Below are 21261 nucleotides of genomic sequence, written 5' to 3'. Positions count from 1 at the left end.
CTCTGCCTGCCTCTCACTCAGTCCTGTCTTAAATCTGTTCTACACACCTCTCAGCCATCTCGGCCTGCCTCTCTCTCAGTCCTGTCATATCCATGTCTTCTCTCCTAGTACTGTCCCCTGAGGAATGTGCATGATGCACGTAGGCACTTATGTTTTTGTGTGTCTGTGTGTTTGTGCATGTGTGTGTGTACGTGTCTGCGTTCCTGCGTGTGTGTGTGTGTTTGAGAGAGAGTGTGTGGGAAGCCTCCTCATACATCCTAACTAATCCCCATATTGGGATGCTCCTATAGAGAGTCTCTCTGATCACACCCTGTCCTTCCTGTTAGAGCGTTTTCATTGACAAAACACAGCCAAGAGGAGCCCAGGTCTCATCCACTCTCAACCGTGCTGTATACTCCTGGGTCATTTCCCCTCCAGCCAATCGATTACAGCCTCAACACAAACACACAAGAACATACAAAAGCACTCAACACATACACTCAAACACGGTCACACGCGCAAACACACACACATACACACTTGACATCATGTATATACCCCCTTATCTCTCCTCTCTCCTCCTCCTCCTCCTCCTCCTCCTCCTCCTCCTCCTCCTCCTCTCCTAGGCTCCATCTCAGTGAACAGCCGCAGTATCCCCTTCAACTCCAACGAGGGCAGTGAGATCCTAGACCTGGACAGTGACATGTTCCTGGGAGGTCTCCCCGAGACCCGCTCTGACCTGGTGCTGCCCCCCGAGGTCTGGACCGCCCTGCTCAATTATGGCTACGTGGGCTGCGTCCGTGACCTCTTCATCGACGGCAAGAGCCGCGACGTGCGCCGCCTGGCCGAGATCCAGAGCTCCCCGGGCGTTAGCAGCTTCTGCACCCGCGAGCTGCAGAAGAGGTGTAGCAGCACCCCCTGTGGGAACGGAGGCCTGTGTAAAGAGGGATGGAACCGCTACATCTGCGACTGCACCGGCACCGGCTACCTGGGCAGCAACTGTGAAATCGGTGAGGAGTGGCTGGGAAATTGGGGAAGAACGGGGCAGTGGGGGAACAGGTGGTGATGAAACAGGATGGGGACATTTGGTGGCAGCGGTGGGATCCGTGGGGAGACGATGTCAGAAGTGGGATCCGTGGGGATTAAGTTCCATTTGGTTTCATGCTTACAAGCGAGCTAACCCTAGTCATACTAGGCTTAGATGATGAGGCTGACTTATCCTGGTGCCACTCTAAAGCATCCACCAGCTACAGTGTGCTAAAAGGAGCTGTGCACTTGGGGATGGGTGGCATTTGGTCTTGCGTTGGCTTGGCAGGGGTGGGGAGCTAGCTGACTGAACTGGTGGGAGGCTGGTGGGAGGCTGGTGGAGCTCGGTAGAGCGACGATGCTTACTGTCACCATCTGGGCTTGTCACATACATCCAGGTGGTGCGAGGCTGCTCTCTGTCTGTCTGTGCGGGGGTGACGCAACGTGCTGGCGGCTACGTATGTCTGATCCATTCTAATTAGCTGTAGGCTGTTGGCTGTCGTAGCACTAAAGGAAAGCGTGTAACATCTCCTTCGAGACCCAGGTGAAATGCAGTGGTGCGACGTAAAAATACATTGAAGTACTACCTAAACTTTACTAATTATAGTTTTGAAAAGTTTAACTTTTACTTCACTACATTCCTAATGAAAAGAATATACTTTTTACTCCATACATTTTCCCTGACATCCAAAAGTACTCATTACATTTCTAATTCTTAGCAGGAAGGAAAATGGTCCAATTACACAGTTATCAAGAGAACACATGGTCATGCCTCCTGCCTCTGGTCCGGCAGACTCGCTAAACACAAATGCTTTGTTTCTAAACGATGTCTGAATGTTGGATTGTGCCCCTGTGTGTCAGTAAATTCAATTAAATCATCTGTTTTGCATAATATAAGGAATTAAAATGATTTATATCATTTACATTTACTTTTGATATTTAAGTATATTTAAAACCAAATACTTTTAGACTTTTAGTAGTATTTGACTGAGTGACTTTTACGTGAGTCATTTTCTATTAAGGTATCTTTACTTTTACTCAAGTCTGACAATTGGCTACTTTTTCCAACGCTAGAAATGCACAACTCAGAGATGCTGTGTTGTAGGCTTATCAATGGTAACAAGAGTCTGGATTGAAATCAAGGCAGTGAAGGACTGAACATCATCGAACGAACGGTCAGTTTGTACCACTTCCGGCGCCGAACAGGATGGCTGCCTCGCTTCGCGTTCCTTGGAAAATATGCAGTATTTTGTTTTTCTATGTGTTATTTCTTACATTGGTACCCCGGGTGATCTTAAGTTTCATTACATACAGCCAGGAGGAACTACTGAATATACGATTAACGTCAACTAACCACCCTTCCTACCAGGAATATGACTTTCCCGAAACGGATCCAGTGTCTTGCCTTCCACCCAATACAATGGACCTGATCCCAGCCGGCGAAGCTACACGACGCCGAAAAAGGGGCAAACGTAGCGGTCTCCTGGTCAGGCTTCGGAGACGAGCACATCGCGCTCCACTCCCTAGCATACTACTCGCCAATGTCCAGTCTCTTGAGAATAAGGTCGATGAAATCCGAGCACGGGTAACATTCGAGAGAGACATCAGGGATTGCAACGTGCTCTGCTTCACGGAAACATGGCTAACTGAAAAGACGCTAACGGAGTCGGTGCAGCCAGCTGGTTTCTTCACGCATCGCGCAGACAGAAACATACATCTTTCTGGTAAGAAGAGGGGCGGGGGGGTATGCCTCATGATTAACGAGACGTGGTGTGACCATCATAACAACACTCAGGAACTAAAGTCATTCTGTTCACCTGATCTAGAACTCCTCACAATCAAATGTAGACCGCATTATCTACCAAGGGAATTCACTTCGGTCATAATCACAGCCGTATATATTCCCCCCCAAGCAGACACATCGATGGCCCTGAACGAACTCTATCTGACTCTCTGTAAACTGGAAACCACACACCCTGAGGCTGCATTCATCGTAGCTGGGGATTTTAACAAGGCTAATCTAAAAACAAAACTCCCTAAATTCTATCAGCACATCGATTGTCCGACCAGGGCTGGCAGAACTCTGGACCATTGTTATACTAACTTCCGCGACGCATATAAGGCCCTCCCCCGCCCTCCTTTCGGAAAAGCTGACCACGACTCCATTTTGTTGATTCCAGCCTACAAACAGAAATTAAAACTACAAGCTCCCGCGCTCAGGTCTGTTCAACGCTGGTCCGACCAATCTGAATCCACGCTTCAAGACTGCTTTGATCACGCGGATTGGAATATATTCCGCACGGCGTCCAACAACAACAATGATGAATATGCAGATTCGGTGAGCGAGTTCATTAGGAAGTGCATTGACGATGTCGTACCCAGAGCAACGATTAAAACATTCCCAAACCAGAAACCGTGGATTAACGGCAGCATTCGCGTGAAACTGAAAGCGCGAACCACTGCTTTTAACCAGGGCAAGGTGACCGGAAACATGACCGAATACACACAGTGTAGCTATTCTCTCCGCAAGGCTATCAAACAGGCTAAGTCCCAGTACAGAGACAAAATTGAATCGCAATTCAACAGCTCAGACACAAGGGGTATGTGGCAGGGTCTACAGTCTATCACGGATTACAAAAAGAAAAGCAGCCCCGTCGCGGATCAGGATGTCTTGCTCCGAGACAGGCTAAATACCTTTTTTGCCCGCTTTGAGGATAATACAGTGCCACTGACACGGCCCACTACCAAAACCCTCGCAAGGCTGCAGGCCCAGACGGCATTCCCAGCCGCGTCCTCAGAGCATGCGCAGACCAGCTGGCTGGTGTGTTTACGGACATATTCAATCAATCCTTAGCCCAGTCTGCTGTTCCCACATGCTTCAAGAGGGCCACCATTGTTCCTGTTCCCAAGAAAGCTAAGGTAACTGAGCTAAACGACTACCGCCCCGTAGCACTCACTTCCGTCATCATGAAGTGCTTTGAGAGACTAGTCAAGGACCATATCACCTCCACCCTACCGGACACCCTAGACCCACTCCAATTTGCTTACCGACCCAATAGGTCCACAGACGACGCAATCGCAACCACACTGCACACTGCCCTAACCCATCTGGACAAGAGGAATACCTATGTGAGAATGCTGTTCATCGACTACAGCTCAGCATTTAACACCATAGTACCCTCCAAACTCGTCATCAAGCTCGAGACCCTGGGCCTCGACCCCGCCCTGTGCAACTGGGTCCTGGACTTCCTGACGGGCCGCCCCCAGGTGGTGAGGGTAGGTAACAACATCTCCACCCCGCTGATCCTCAACACTGGGGCCCCACAAGGGTGCGTTCTGAGCCCTCTCCTGTACTCCCTGTTCACCCACGACTGCGTGGCCATGCACGCCTCCAACTCAATCATCAAGTTTGCGGACGACACTACAGTGGTAGGCTTGATTACCAACAACGACGAGACGGCCTACAGGGAGGAGGTGAGGGCCCTCGGAGTGTGGTGTCAGGAAAATAACCTCACACTCAACGTCAACAAAACAAAGGAGATGATTGTGGACTTCAGGAAACAGCAGAGGGAGCTCCCCCCTATCCACATCGACGGGTCAGTAGTGGAGAAGGTGGAAAGTTTTAAGTTCCTCGGTGTACACATCACGGACAAACTGAATTGGTCCACCCACACAGACAGCGTTGTGAAGAAGGCGCAGCAGCGCCTCTTCAACCTCAGGGGGCTGAAGAAATTCGGCTTGTCACCAAAAGCACTCACAAACTTCTACAGATGCACAATCGAGAGCATCCTGTCGGGCTGTATCACCGCCTGGTACGGCAACTGCTCCGCACACAACCGTAAGGCTCTCCAGAGGGTAGTGAGGTCGGCAGAACGCATCACCCGGGGCAAACTACCTGCCCTCCAGGACACCTACACCACCCGATGTCACAGGAAGGCCATAAAGATCATCAAGGACAACAACCACCCAAGCCACTACCTGTTCACCCCGCTATCATCCAGAAGGCGAGGTCAGTACAGGTGCATCCAAGCAGGGACCGAGAGACTGAAAAACAGCTTCTATCTCAAGGCCATCAGACTGTTAAACAGCCACCACTAACATTTAGCGGCCGCTGCCAACAAACTGACTCAGCTCCAGCCACCTTAAAAATGGGAATTGATGGAAATTATGTAAAAATGTACCACCAGCCACTTTAAACAATGCCACCTAATATAATGTTTACATACCCTACATTACACATCTCTTATGTATATGTATATACTGTACTCTATATCATCTACTGCAGGGGTGTCAAACATACGGCCCGCGGGCCGGAACCGGCCCCCAAGGAGGTTCGATCAGGCCCGCAGGATAATTTGAAAGTGGAAAAAATGCATAAAAGACATGGAATTAATATTTTTAATTCGCTGCAATTCATGGATTATCCGCTAAGGGGCGCACTCTTTCCATCAGAGTAGAAGACAAGCCGCATCACTGAGACAGACTGAAAACAGCAGACGGTATCAATGCGCCATCTGCTGCTTGTTACGACGTTGTTAATACCTTGGTCTCTACCTCTCCGCTACACCCTCATTAGCCAAAATGTCGTTATCCAAACGGAGAAAAGTAGATAAGGAGTGTAGAATTTTCAAAGAAAAATGGACCACGTCCTATTTATTTACAGAGATGCACGGAAAACCTTCGTGCTTGGTGTGTTTGCAACAAGTTTCGGTATTTCGGTACCTTTAAAATGCTGCCTTAGATACTGTTTGCATTGAAAGAATACAGCTCTGTGAAGATGAATCCTTACTGTGGTGATTTAAAAAATGTGCACTTTAATGTTAGTCAGCAGCTTCAAAACAAAAGTTGTGTGATGGAATTCTACTGTTCATACAACTCCATAAATTTTCAGTATGTATTGTATGTGTATGTATGTTTCATGTATGAAGTTTACAGATTTACAGGACAGGCGAACACTTTCTTCATTACACATTTAAAATCACTCTCCTTAGTTTGTAAGGTGTACGCAGGGATTACATTTAGATTTTATATGCGTATGTGTAAGTGGTTTAAAAATTCCTTTCTTTAAAAGTCTCATTTAATCTTAAAGTGCATTACTATATTTTTCAGTACCAATTAAAGTTTTGTGCCTTTGTACAATCAGTGGGATCAGTTGCAATGCATATTTGTGAATGATAAAAGTAAATTGCACATTTGTCTAAGGAAATATGAGGTGTTTCATGAAATGTTTTGTAAAAGGATAGTTCATTAAATTTCAATATTTTCCTAATGTTCTTGTGCTTCTTTACACCAAAACAAAGGAAAGACATGATATTTTGGTTATTTATAGCAGAGTATGGTATAATTTTAATGGTCCGGCCCACTTGACATCTCCCTAGGCCGTATGTGGCCCACGATGCGAAATGAGTTTGACACCCCTGATCTACTGCATCTTGCCATCTTATGTAATACATGGACCACTAGCCACTTTAAACTATGCCACTTTATGTTTACATACCCTACAGTACTCATCTCATAGGTATATACCGTACTCTATACCATCTACTGCACCTTGCCTATGCCGTCTGTACCATCACTCATTCATATATCTTTATGTACATATTCTTTATCCCTTTACACTTGCGTGTATAAGGTAGTAGTTGCGGAATTGTTAGGTTAGATTACTTGTTGTTATTACTGCATTGTCGGAACTAGAAGCACAAGCATTTCGCTACACTCGCATTAACATCTGCTAACCATGTGTATGTGACTAATACATTTGATTTGATTTGATTTGATTTGAGTTTTGGTATAATGTTTGTTTCTGATGAGCTGTGTTTTTTGTGTGGTGCTTCCCTGCCCTCTAGTGGGTTTATCTTATACTGCAAGTGTATGAAAAAGAGTTACACAATATTGTGCTTTGTTGTCACTTGTCTGACCAAGGTGTTCTAACTCAATATTAGTGTTTAAGTAGTGGGACTTGATCTTCAATAATACAGTGAGATTGGAAACTAACCTTTTGAGTCGGCCGTTTTATTCAACAGCAAGTAGTTGTTTGCCAAAAGGCGATATGCTTTGTGTTAAAGTGGATTTCAGTGGTCTGAATAGAGCATTTGGTTTGTGCTCCAAACCATATGCGTCCAAAATATAAGGGAAGTCCCCATGGTGGATCAGCCTAGCCCACGGCAACATGTGTTTACCCACATACAGAGAGACCTCCGTAGGCAAGCTGTCAATCATCTCTTCAGACGGGATCTACGTAAAGTCAGCTGCAGGGGTTTTGCTGTTCGTGTCTATGATGTTATCTACATCATATCTTCTGTTAGTTGTATTAGAGGGAAAGGGGGATACCTAGTCAGTTGTACAACTGAATGCATTCAACTGTCTTCCTCATTTAACCCAACCCCTCTGGATCAGAGAGGTGCGGGGGGGGGGGGCTCCATTAATCAACATCTACTTCATCAGCAACTGGGGAACAGTGGGTTAACTGCCTTGTTCAGGGGCAAAACGACAGATTTTTAGCTCAGAGATTCGATCCAGCAACCTTTTGGTTACCGGCCCAACGCTCCTACCCGCCAGCCTACCTGCCACCCTTAGTGTTGTTATAACACTTTACTGTCCTCTCTAGTCAAAGAAAAGACACGGTGCTAACCTTGGAAGACCTTTCTGCACTGGGTGTCAATGTGTGTATTGGGAAAACTACAATATCAGATCTGTAATCTCTGGTTCTCTTGTTAAACGTCGTGTCACTCCATAATGTATGTGCCTGTCTGTCTGAACCTGTATCTGCGTCTGCTCATGTGTGCATGCTTCTACATTCCTCTCCATACCCCCGCCCCCTGACAGAGGCGACGGTGCTGAGCTACGACAGCAGCATGTACCTGAAGATCCTCATCCCGGGCACCATGCACACCGAGGCGGAGGACGTGGCGCTGCGGTTCATGTCCCAAAGGGCCTACGGCCTCCTCATGGCCACCACCTCCAAAGAGTCCGCCGACACCCTGCGGCTAGAGCTGGACGGTGGCAGGATCAAGCTGACCGTCAACCTAGGTAGCCAATGGCAACCCCACCATGACAACCTCTGATTTTCTCTTAACCCCTTCCGTCAAGCTCCATGTCCACCCCGTAAACCTGAGCCTTTGTCTGTCACTGCAAGCCTGCCTCCTGTCTCTGCTTCCCTGGTTAGACCTACTCCTGTAGCCTCTCTGCTCTGTTTCTCCCCTGGTCCCTATGGAGATATCTCTAGCTAAAGGAACATAAAGGGGTTTGGTTGTTCAGACAGTCTGCCAGTAGAGGGTGCTATAGACAATGGTAGAGACATTATTGTCCATATATACACTAACATCTTTCTAAATTAGTACAAAAAAGAAAGACTGGAAGGCAGTAATATATTGATGTATTTTAAAACGATGACATGGAATAAGGAAACAGAAACATATTATTTTTCAGCGCTAAGCCTTAAAGGGATACGATCTACTTCCCCAGAGTCGGATGAACTCGTCAATACCATTTGTATGTCTCTGCGTCCAGTATGAAGGAAATTACAGATAGTTTTGTGAGCAAATGCTAACTAGCCTGAGTGTAATGACTGGAAGTCTATGGGTATCTGCATGCTAGCAGATACCATAGACTTCCAGTCATTTCACAAACGCTAATTAGCAGTTGCGCTAGAGCTAGTTAGCAGCTTCCTTCAAACTGCAGACATAATAATGGTATCCATGATTCATCTGACTCTGGGGAAGTAGATACATGGCTTCATTGCCAACATCCAGAAGTTTGGACTCCTGGCAGACTGTTGTGACCGAAGGCAGTGATGGTGCCCACCCCTTTGTCTTCCATCTTTTAAAGGGAGAGAGCAGGAGCCGGGGAGAAACGGGGCCCAGGTGCACCCTGGGATACAGGAGTGTGGGCCACCAACTTAGTGACAGGAGGTGGTGGTGGAGAGGATGGTTCCTCCAATAATGCCATAGCATATTCATCTATCTCTATCTTACCCTTCTCTCTCCCTTTCAATCTCTCTCTCTCTCTCTCTCTCGCTTTCACTCTCTACTTTCTCTCTGACTCTTTGTTCATTTCACTGCCGCCCTCTGGCTCTCTCTCTCTCGCTCTGGCTCTCGATCATCTCCCTCTGGCTCTCTCTCTCTGGCTCTCTCTCTCTCTCTCTCTCTCTCTCTCTTTCTCATCTCTCGCTCTCTATCTCATCTCTCTCATCTCTCTCTCTCATCTCTCACCTGGCCAAGGCTCAGAAGATGGAACTTTTCATCCCTTCAATGGCCTGTATGTCTGCGGCCCTTGGATCAAACAGTCAGAGAGACCGGCTCAGAGTCCAGTGTTGTCCCACAGCTACACACAGCTACACCCACAAATCCACAAACACACACATGCACGCACACACACACAGTCGGAGGTCCTGTGACGGCAATGCTGCTCAGCCCTGCGAGCCTCAGCACCCACACACATACCAACATCCGCCTTGGCCCAGAACAATCACGCCCCCCCTAAACACATAGCTAATGAAGCTAAATGCTAATCCATAGTGCTAATGTGTCCAAATGAACCAGATATTGGTTTACCTCCTCCTATTAGCTGTCTCCCTAACGTATCCAAAATCCCACAATGCCCAGAGGTGTCAAATCCACATCAACATTTCTATTCATAGCTCGTTTGGAGGAAATTAATTGGAGGTGGAATCATTATAGAATCAGAGGATGATTTTGGAGATATGTTGCTTACCATTAAGATAGGCCTAATTAATGATGAGTTAATTGATCAATATGAAACGGTGTAGAGGGACACACTTTGCACTGATAATGTCGACTTGTGATCAGGGATGATGACACTGCATGATTAGATTATCAATCTACAATTAGATGGTTTTAAATCAATCATTCTGCGTTCTGTGACTAAGACACAGCTGCATAAATTACAACAATGCTCTAATACTTGCTTTCTTTTTTGACTTTTTAGTCCAAACTCCATAAAATCACATTAGTTAACATACTGTACACCTCACTCTCACAAGCTGTGAACAATTTTGTCATTGACGAATGGATAATCCCATTCATATCTGCAGTCGCAATCCTCCCCCCTATAACAGTGAGCCTGGTTCCTGGCTGTTTGAGTCATCTATTCTGTAGCGGTTGACAGCTCGAGACCACTCCTCAGCCTCAGCCACACGCACACACAGCCTGTCGCCACCAGAGGGCAGAAGAGACCACTAACTCAATAACAGAGCTCGGCCATTTTACAATGTTCTAACAGAGGACATGCGTTTCAGAGGAAGCTGTGTAGACTAAAGACGAGTGAATAAAATGTTGAGAGCATATTCTAGCATAGCTCTTAGTATATCCAGATGTAGAAGTGTGCGCTGTGGCTGGAGTGTGCAGATCACCCTTTTCCTAATATTGCTGCTGTTGGTTTCCATACCCGAGGGGCTACAAAAGGCAAGCTGTTTCTTACCCACAACCACAAAGCCATGGAGCCATTGTTTCCACATGGTTAAGCCATTTCTGATAAAAGCTACTAGAGGAAATGGGAATAATGACTCTCTAAATGACCTCGATTAGCCTGTACCCCAGCACATTGACTCGGTACCGGTACCCCCTAGATATAGCCTTGTTATTGTTATGTACATTTATTGTGATACTTTTTGATTAATTTAATTATAAATTTTTTACTTTAGTTTAATTAGTAAATATTTTCTTAACTCTATTTCTCGAACTGCATTGTTGGTTCAGGGCTTGCAACTAAGCATTTCACGGTAAGGTCTACACCTGTTGCATTCGGCACATGTGACAAATAAAATTAGATTGGATTTATATGCAGCTTGAAATGACATGCTTGTGACAAATAATGGTGAATGGTCCGTATCACATGTACTACAGGTCTGTCAAAGACAAGTCTAAGAATGAGGCTTATTATCTGTGAGATCTATCCTTTGTTTTCTATGTTCAATCGCATACGTCCTACATGTAGCGTGTCTAACCTTGATGTATTTATTATTTTGCCTATCTAACGGGTAGTCCATCACAAGGTATCAAGAATCGAATTAATGTACAATGTACATTTATCTCCTCAACCTATTGAATTGGCATTGTCCCCTTGCCATTAAGTGGGCCTACAGTGATATATATATATATAGAGAGAGAGCTTTATTGTATCAATGATTGAGTGAATAGCTTGCCTTCTGTAGTGCATTGGGACAGGGTGGGTTTTGAAGGGTGGATGGTGGGAGGGGTGGATGGTGAGGGGATGATGACGGAGGTGTGGGAAAGGGTGATCCTGACTCGTAGCTCTGTCCCCGGATGGTGGCCCCTAGCTAAATGCTTGGTTGTCTGCAGAATGTACCTTGAAGGATGTAAAATGTTATTATCTCTCTGTCTTTTATTCTTCTTTCTCTCCTCTCTCTTTTCTTTTTGATATGATCTCACCATCTCGCTCTCTCTCCCACCAGATTGTATCAGGATAGACTGTAACCTCAGTAAGTGGTTCTATGCATTTTTATGACTATATCTATATTTTTCTGCTGATTGTATCAACAGTCTTCTGTTCAATGTGTCCCTTATAAATGTTTTCGCCGTAATGCATTCAAGTCAATCAATCCAATCACATTTATTAAGTGATAGCTATCTCCCTTTGTCATTTTTGCCATTTTTTTTTATCTATCCTCTTTGGTTATACAATACTCTATCTTATCATCCTATGCTATTTATTCTGCCTCTGAGACCACACTAGGATTTTCCATTTTCATTTCATGATATCATTTTCTTATAAATCCCCTCTTATTTCCTTCCTTTTTTTTTCTTCTTTCTGTCTATTATTTCCCCCCTTTTTTGTCCTTCTGACTGTTCATTTCATTCTATTCCACCCTGCTCATTTCATTAGTAGGGTCGTTCCATGAAATGAGTGCCTCCCTTTGATATATTAAGTAGGTCTTGTGCACAAATATAGAATGTTAAAAGCCTGTTATATTAAATGAAGTGCCTTTTAATATAGACCACATGGAAAATTCAATAAATATAATGTTTTATTTGAATAAATACTTGCTAAAGTGGCATCTAGGAAAATGTTGACCCATTTAACCCCAAGTTTTAACCATCATTGTAAAGCCCCAATTATTGTATTGCTTTGACAAACTCCTTTCAGAAGACTATTCTTTATTTTATGTGTTTAGTTATTCATTTTAAGGTCAAAAGACCCTTTCCCTCATGTTAAGCTCAACCCTGTTATGTGAACTTCTCGTTTTAATATGGTTAAACTAACCCTTTTTGGATATTGTTTTTTTAAGAAACATTGAACATCCAATAGCCAAGTCGTAGTGTAAAAGCAGTCGAGCTGGTTCCACTCATTCTGGCCATTTTCTAGTGTTTGTGGTGGAAAACTGAGTGGGTCGAGCATAACATTTCAACCCCGTCACGCACGACAATTTAACAATTGAAATGTTTTTGTGAAACTTGCATTCAATTGCCCCTCCCTGTTGCACACAACAAGCCTATTTTCCCCTGTCACAAGGGGATTTATGGCTGATTTAAGATGAAGTCATCAACCCTGTTACGGTCAACTCTGTTACAGTCAATCCTGTTACTTTATTTGCCGCTTAATAGGCACTTACTATAGTCTTTTCTATTTTTTACCTCTTGAGATGGGACATTTCGTTTTTTTTCATTTGAACATGTGCAATTCATGACCGAATGTTCAAATTAGGTGAAATCAAAGATGATTTTTTTCCCCCACCAAGTTACGCTACTCAAAAGACACCTATTGGTGGAACGACCCAATAGCTTTGTAGGCATATCTCTATCATTTCCCTTTCCAATCTACACACTTTCACTTTCTCTGCCCACATACTCACACACTGGTGAATGCCCACCTACTATTGGGTATTCATTTAAGTCAAATGAACAGGGCTGTTTAGGTGATTAGTTTTACGTGTGCTGCTGTTGGAATGCATCATGTGAAATCACTATACGTAATGTGAAATTACTGCCCTCAGTACTGTAAGTCACTCTGGATAAGAGCTTCTGCTAAATGTCTAAAATGTCCATTTAAAAATGTAGACTCCATTGAGGGCACAGCCCCCTAGAGTAGACAGACATACAGCGTTCATGGGAACAAACAAAAGTATTTCAACGTATGCTGAGAGAACGACAGCAAACTGTCACTGTTAACATGTCAGTAGACAAGGTAAGTGCAGGCCCCACTATGACTAAGGAGAAACCTGCTGTGTGTGTGTGTGTGTGTGTGTGTGTGTGTGTGTGTGTGTGTGTGTGTTTGTGTGTCTGTCTGTCTGTCTGTCTCTGTCTCTGTCTCTGTCTCTGTCTCTGTCTCTGTCTCTGTCTCTGTCTCTGTCTCTCTCTCTGTCTCTGTCTCTGTCTCTGTCTCTCTCTGTCTCTGTCTCTGTCTCTGTCTCTGTGTCTGTCTGTCATTGAGTGCACAAATGTATACTTTTTTTAAAGTGCCAGTATCTATATGTATCTATATTTGTATGTGCTACAAGCATTCCACATACGCAGCAATATACATATATATATTCAGCAAATATTAACATTTTGTTGTGTTACAAAGCGGGATTAAAATTGATCTAATTGTCATTGTTTGTCAACGCTCTACACAAAAAACTCTCCATTTCGTATTTTTTTTATACTGAAAAACTCCCCAGTACTTAAACGATTACAAGCATACCCATAACATGATGCAGCCAGCACTATGCTTGAAAATATGGAGAGTGTTGGATTGTGTTGGATTGAATTTGCCCCAAACATAACACTTTGTATTCAGGACTAAAAGTTAATTGCTTTGCCACATTTTTTGCTGTATGACTTTAGTACATGGTGCAAAACAGGATGCATGTTTTGGAATATGCTTAGGGAAAATGTGTAAAAAGTCCATAGTTTTCCTTAGGAATGTAGTGAAGTAAAACAAAATTTAAAATTTAAATCTGAATAGTAAAGTAAAGTACAGATAGCCTCAAAAACGAGTTAAGTGGTAATTTAAAGTATATTTACTTAAGTACTTTACACCACTGCTGAGCAGATTCCTTCCTCTCCAGCAACTGAGTTAAGATGGATGCATGTATCTTTACAGTGACTGGGTGTGTTGATACACCATCCACAGTGTAATTAATAACTTCATCATGCTCAAAGGGATATTCAATGTCTGCTTTAAAAAAAAATACACCTACTGTACCAATAGGTGGCCTTCTTTGAAAGGCATTGGAAAACCTCCCTGGTCTTTGTGAATCTGTGTTTAAAATTCACTGCTCGACTGAGGGACCTTACAGATAATTATATGTGTGTGGTACAGAGATGAGTTAGTCAATCAAAAATAATGTTAAACACTATTTTTGAACACAGAGTGAGTTCATGCAACTTATTATGTGACTTGTTAAGCGTTTTTTTAAATCCTGAACTTAAATAGGCTTGCCATAACAAAGGGATTAAATAATTATTGACTCAATACATTTCAGCTTTAGATTTTTTATTCATGTGTAAAAAAAAATTAAAAAAATGAATAATTCTAAAAACAATATTTCACATTATGTGGTATTGTGTTTAGGCCAGTGACAAAAAAATCGCAATTGAATTCAGGCTGTAAACCAACAAAATGTGTAAAAGTCAAGTATGCTGGTGCCATCTCCACCAGCATACTGAAAGAGTCATAAGATGACGAATAGCCTCATTCTCTCTATTGCTGCTGGCATGACTCACTTTGAAATAGTGGGATGGTTTTAACACAACATACTACAACCAAGCCAACACTAGATGTCATGATAACACATGGAAAAGTCTCTGGAAAAGAGAAGGATTTAGGAGGGTTATTTTTCTCCAGCAGAAGGTATACACACAGACATCTCTCGACCAACAAGTGAATGGCCTATTTTCCGCTTCATTGTGTTTCTGAGTGGTAGTACGGTAGTTTGAGGGAATTCTCCTGGTTATTTCCCCTCAGACGATGAAAGAAGTGGATTAGCCTGTGGAAACTCAACTTGTTCTACTTAGCTCTACTTATCATAGATCTGCTATAGATTTACACAGACAGCCCAATTATTATCTTTTGCCCAATTATTGGCAAAAGACCAATTAGTGGGAAAAAAATCTGAATTGGGCTGCATATGTAAACGCAGCCATGCTCCTATAACAGGCCCCTCAAATTCAAATCTGGACCTCGAAGCCAGTTTCACTGCTTATTTAAATTCTTCCCCTCTAATCTGGGACTGATTTAGACCTGGGATATCAGATGGGTGCAATTCATTATCAGGTAGAACAGAAAAGCAGCAGTAGTCCGGACCTCGTAGGGTAACATTTGAATACCCATGATTTAGCCTATATGCCAATATTTCCTTCTTCCCTTAGTTATATCCAGTAACCCACTGATAGGCTGCATCCCAAATTACCCCGTGTTCCCTATACAGCACTTTTGACGAGAACCCTAAATGGAATCTGGTGACATTTAGAATTACATCTCATTTTATTGGTCGCATACACATATTTAGCAGATGTTATTGCGGGTGTAGCGAAATACTTGTGTTCCTGCAGACATGATGCCAATTGTTCGCTATGTGAATTGGGGTGAGATTCTTCCCTACACTGTAAGTGATATCCTGTAACCAAATGGGCGTGTTTTGCTAGGAAGTGAATCAGAGTTAGCCAGTCAGGTTAGTTTGGGGGTGTAAGTGATGTATCAATATGGAGGGTGATATTTCACCACCTAACAGCACCACCCACTCTGCAATGAGATGTGCTGTGACATATGGTGAGCAATGTGGCTCTCTCAAGACCCTTCTGTTAATGTCACGCCCTTTGTCCCATCCACTTGCACACACACGATCCAAGGCACACACATATTTGCGCATGAAGTAGAGTATAGGGTCATAAACACACACACACACACACACACACACACACACACACACACACACACACACACACACACACACACACACACACACACACACACACACACACACACACACACACACACACACACACACACACACACACACACACACACACACACACACACACACACACAGCCCAGATAGATCAAACGTGGGGGCACAGGAACATGTAGGCTGTGTGTGAGTGCCACTGTGTGTCACCTGCTCGCTGTAACACCTCTGTGTCTGTGTGTCGCCTGCTCGCTGTAACACCTCTGTGTCTGTGTGTCACCTGCTCGCTGTAACACCTCTGTGTCTGTGTGTCACCTGCTCGCTGTAACACCTCTGTGTCTGTGTGTCACCTGCTCGCTGTAACACCTCTGTGTCTGTGTGTCACCTGCTCGCTGTAACACCTCTGTGTCTGTGTGTCACCTGCTCGCTGTAACACCTCTGTGTCTGTGTGTCACCTGCTCGCTGTAACACCTCTGTGTCTGTGTGTCACCTGCTCGCTGTAACACCTCTGTGTCTGTGTGTCGCCTGCTCGCTGTAACACCTCTGTGTCTGTGTGTCACCTGCTCGCTGTAACACCCCTGTGTCTGTGTGTCACCTGCTCGCTGTAACACCTCTGTGTCTGTGTGTCGCCCTGCGCTGAGCTTTGAGGCATGACTTCCCTGTGTCACACAGAGGACATCCGTTTCATAGCACAGAGACAGAGAAAAAGACTACAGTACTAGCATAGAGAAAAACAAGGGGTGTAGGATAGGTATTTAGCTATACGGGCATTTATAAACTGGGTGGTTCGAGCCCTGAATATCAGACCGTATACCGCGGGTGTGACAAAACATGTATTTTTACAGCTTTAATTACGTTGGTAACCAGTTTATAATAGCAATAAGGTACCTTGGGGGTTTGTGGTATATGACCAATATATACCACACCCCCTTGTGTCTTATTGCTTAAATATAGGTATACAACTTACTGTATACATATGTAAGTGGTACATATGTATGTATAAAGATTCATATGTTATATGTGTCATAAAATGTTTTATGTATTGGGTCCTTATCGAGAGCAACACTTAACAAGACATCATGTAGTATAATTGTGACGCTGTATAAAGTCAGTTATGATAGTAGTCCACACTACAGTAGAGTTCATTTCAACTTTGGACATGTATTGACATTGCCTTGTATAATAGTTTCATTTCACCAAATGCTCTGATGAAATTAAATCATCTTTTAAGGCAATTTAATGCTTGAGTGGCGGTCAGAGCTTAATTCAATGATCTTTTCATACCCAGACTCTCTTCAGGGCCAAATTCATTCCAAGCAGCCAACTGTTGAGGAGATGACATGTATTAGGACACTTGTCTTAATTTCTGCACCCATTGCAATGAGCTGCATTCTTTATGAAATGAACGTAATAGCTAGAATTATGTCAGTGATGTTTGTTTGATTTTTGATGATACACTTTGCGTAAATGACAACTGGTTAGGACAGTTGTCACGTGTCCTATGAAATGTCCTGTGTTACTGGATATGCAATGTGCACACAGAGAGAGAAGACACTTCGTAAGATGGCTACACTCAGGAACTGAGATATGACGTCACAGCATTACCGAGGCACGTTTAGAAGATTGGAAAAACGTTCGCAAATATCCATGTGTCCTCCGCATATGTGTTCTCATTTAATTTGTACACATTTTCCGGCTCGCTGCATGTTTAAATCAGAAATTTACCAAATACCTCTTCAAATGTTAAACAGAAGTGACCTAATAATGTAGACCTTTGAAGCACATCAAAGGACTACATAATCATTTTCCTAACTAGAGCTGAAACGGAATGAGCGTGTACAAGTCCACACGCATGTGGTTACGTCGGCTATCAGTGTACGTTTTTCAAAACTCCCTTTCCAAGTCTGTTGAAAGCTAGCCCAATAGTAAGGGAACACTAGTCTGCAGTGAAAATACAATTCATCAATATTGCTTATGTTTCTTTGCCAAAAACCACCGAAGTGAACAAAATATGTGCCCAGTTCTCCACAAGGGTAATACGTAGACTGACAGGCCAGTCTGAAAGGGTGCCAGTCAGTATAATGGAGTATAAGGTTGACTGTGACCTTACAATTAGAGGGAGATTACATTTTTGGGAGTGCACTGCGTGTACCCGCCTCAGTTTTTCCCCAGTCTGGAAGTTTCTTCTACTGTCTCTGTCAGACCCATTACTTCACACTATTCACCCAAAATAGAGAGCAACGTAGAGAAAGAGGAGAGGAGACAAATCGACCAACAGTAGCTCAGAGATATAGAATGAGGTGTGAGGACTGAAGCAGAGACATAACAACAGACGAGAGAGAGAGAAATAGGGGGAGAGGAGGAGAGACATGGAGAGAAAGGGAGAACGAGGGAGAGAGGGAGAGATAGAGGGAGAGACAGTGTGTCACATACAGAAAGACAGTAAAAGGTGGTGGTGGTGTAACTAAAAGTGAGGATCATTTAAGGAGGGTGGCACGACGCCCATGGAGTATCTCTCCCCCCGTTTACCTCTCCCCTTGACTTATGGCACCAGGGCACGCTGCCCACCAGTCCTGCATGGTTCCACGCTGCCCACCAGTCCTGCATGGTTCCACCCTGCCCACCAGTCCTGCATGGTTCCACCCTGCCCACCAGTCCTGCATGGTGCCACCCTGCCCACCAGTCCTGCATGGTGCCACCCTGCCCACCAGTCCTGCATGGTGCCACCCTGCCCACCAGTCCTGCATGGTTCCACCCTGCCCACCAGTCCTCCATGGTGCCACCCTGCCCACCAGTCCTGCATGGTGCCACCCTGCCCACCAGCCCTGCATGGTACCACCCTGCCCACCAGTCCTGCATGGTGCCACCCTGCCCACCAGTCCTGCATGGTTCCACCCAGCTCACCAGCCCTGCATGGTGCCACCCAGCTCACCAGTCCTGCATGGTGCCACCCTGCCCACCAGTCCTGCATGGTGCCACCCTGCCCACCAGTCCTGCATGGTTCCACCCTGCCCACCAGTCCTGTATGGTGCCACCCAGCTTACCAGCCCTCCATGGTGCCACCCTGCCCACCAGTCCTGCATGGTACCACCCAGCTTACCAGCCCTCCATGGTGCCACCCTGCCCATCAGTCCTGCATGGTGCCACCCTGCCCACCAGTCCTGTATGGTGCCACAGAAGATTCCTTACCTGTCCCCATGTCGTACCATTTTTCACTGCCCTAATGGCTTGGTAAGATGGTATACAACTCATCTCCTTGGGTGTGTCAATACTCCTCCATGGCTTCCTTTCCATGTATACTTTTAACACAAACACGTGAAAGGATTTAATAGGCTTTCAACATATGTGCCTGGCCATTTTAGGCCATGCCAGATCAGTGATCATGGAGATGAAAACACAAGGAATGGAAGCCACTTAACAGCATTGAAATACACCCCTCGTCTCTTAGTATTCAACTTGCATGGTGAGATGGCAGCCCATTCAACCCAATAGGCTGACAGAGAGACAGGTTAAATATAGGCTTGTTATGGGAGGTGTAATGAGAGGAGCAACAGCACATTGATGCTGTCTGGGTTCATACTCCCTTAGCAGAATGATGGGGTCTCCAAGGGCAACGCTGCTGCTGCATGCTGGGTGACGTGGTCCAAATCAACTAAATCCACCAGGAGAGGGAGAGAGAGATGAAGAGAGAGGGAGCTGAAGAGATGGAAAGAGGAAGTTAGAGATGGAGTGATAGGAAGATAGAGAGATGAAACGATAGAAAGAGGAAGATAGAGAGATGAAACGATAGAAAGAGGAAGATAGAGAGATGAAACGATAGAAAGAGGAAGATAGAGAGATGAAACGATAGAAAGAGGAAGATAGAGAGATGAAACGATAGAAAGAGGAAGATAGAGAGATGAAACGATAGAAAGAGGAAGATGGAGAGATGAAACGATAGAAAGAGGAAGATAGAGGAAGAGATAGACAGAGGAAGATGAAGAGGGAGATTAATTAGATGAAGGAGAGAGAGATGAAAGAGAGAGAGAGATTCATTTCTCACCTCCTTCACTATTAGGATCAATCGCTCTTCCACTCGACACCTCCCCTCCCTCCACTGCTAGTCTAGATAACAACAGATTTGATCTCATCATGCATGCGAACAGGCACCACACACCTTACAGTGAGGGTGCAGGTGTTAGAGAAGCAGTCTGATAACAACCCACCTGGCCCTCCTCTCTGTCCCTTATCGTGATAATTGGCCTACAGGGTCATGGATAATGGATAATCATGGCTGGGGGTCACACTCTATGTGGCCGCCTCTCCCATCCCCCTCCCTCGTATCCCCTGGCAAATCAGGCCATGTTTTGGCTGCTGGGGTTGTTTTGCTGTGGTGGCAGGATGCGACAGTGTCCTCAACTGACTGCCAGCCTAGCCTACTTTCCCCAAGAGGGAGAGATGATAGAGGAGAAAAGGTCTACTGTGTTTTCAATATGGAAATAGATGAGAAGGAAGAGGGTGAGATAAAGAGAGCGAGAGAGAGAGGTATTTTCTGTGAGGATGGGGATCTGAGAGGATGGAGCAAGGGGGGAATGGGGTAAAACGAGAGGTGGTGGAGAGAGACGGGGGTAGAGAGAAAGCAAAACAGGAGAAGAGGGGGAGAGAGGGGGAATGGACAGAGAGAAATTGAGAGCGTGAGAAAACAGAGTGAGAGTCGGAGAGGATCTTGTCTGGCTGTCTTCTTGTGTTTTAATCACCACTCTCTGTTGTTCATCACATCTTTCATCTCGGTGGTTGCGCTAGCTGTTAGCAGACTGGCGGCATTACAACTGGCTGGCACGCACACCCTTCATTAGATCTGAGATGGGCCCCGCTCTCCTTGGATATCATAGTAAATATGATATCATAGGCTAAGGAGACAAATACGATCAATGTCAAAGACAGCCTGATCCCCATATCTGGGAAAAAGCAGAGCCAAGTGATCATCTCATGCTATAGAAACCACTTCTCAACCATTTCAGCAGTATATCACAACAAAGCCTTCTATTGCTGTAATACTGAAGCACGGAGAGAGACATGCCCAGATGGGTTGCAAGTCTGTCCATTACACATCACAGAATCTCAATCACCATCCATCCTCTTAACAAATGTTATTCACCAGATGATGAAACAAATCAATAGCATTTTTATTGTCCCCTACAAAACAATATGGACCCTGTTAAATGGCTGGCACCGTATTCACGGGATTAGGGCTTATTTACAAGTACAGAATGCTATCCCCCACAGCTTTGCCCAAAAATGGTTTCCAATTTAAATGGTGCTGGCGTTCATTTTTAACCAAGCCACTCCACAATCTGAAAGTCAATGAGGGAGGTTAATAACACAGTTCATGGTCATGAAGCATGAAAATT

At 44.6% G+C, this 21261-nt stretch overlaps 1 protein-coding gene across 15 annotated transcripts in view; it reads left to right on the top strand.

Annotated features, from left to right (window-relative positions):
- LOC139534958 (neurexin-2-like) overlaps positions 1 to 21261 on the top strand; it is a 1135712-nt gene that overhangs the window by 569022 nt on the left and 545429 nt on the right. For 9 of the 15 annotated variants that reach the window (XM_071334532.1, XM_071334523.1, XM_071334522.1 and 6 more), the window contains 3 exons: positions 606 to 989; positions 7831 to 8034; positions 11438 to 11464. In XM_071334532.1, coding sequence (XP_071190633.1) covers positions 606 to 989; positions 7831 to 8034; positions 11438 to 11464 — 615 coding nt within the window. The remainder of the gene's footprint in view (positions 1 to 605; positions 990 to 7830; positions 8035 to 11437; positions 11465 to 21261) is intronic. The other 6 variants (XM_071334534.1, XM_071334530.1, XM_071334533.1 and 3 more) reach the window with 1 other exon arrangement.

Source organism: Salvelinus alpinus, chromosome 11, assembly GCF_045679555.1.
Source record: "Salvelinus alpinus chromosome 11, SLU_Salpinus.1, whole genome shotgun sequence".
NCBI lineage: Eukaryota > Metazoa > Chordata > Actinopteri > Salmoniformes > Salmonidae > Salvelinus > Salvelinus alpinus.
The sequence above is the reverse complement of the archived record's forward strand: the minus strand, read 5'-3'. Positions and strand labels throughout refer to the sequence as shown.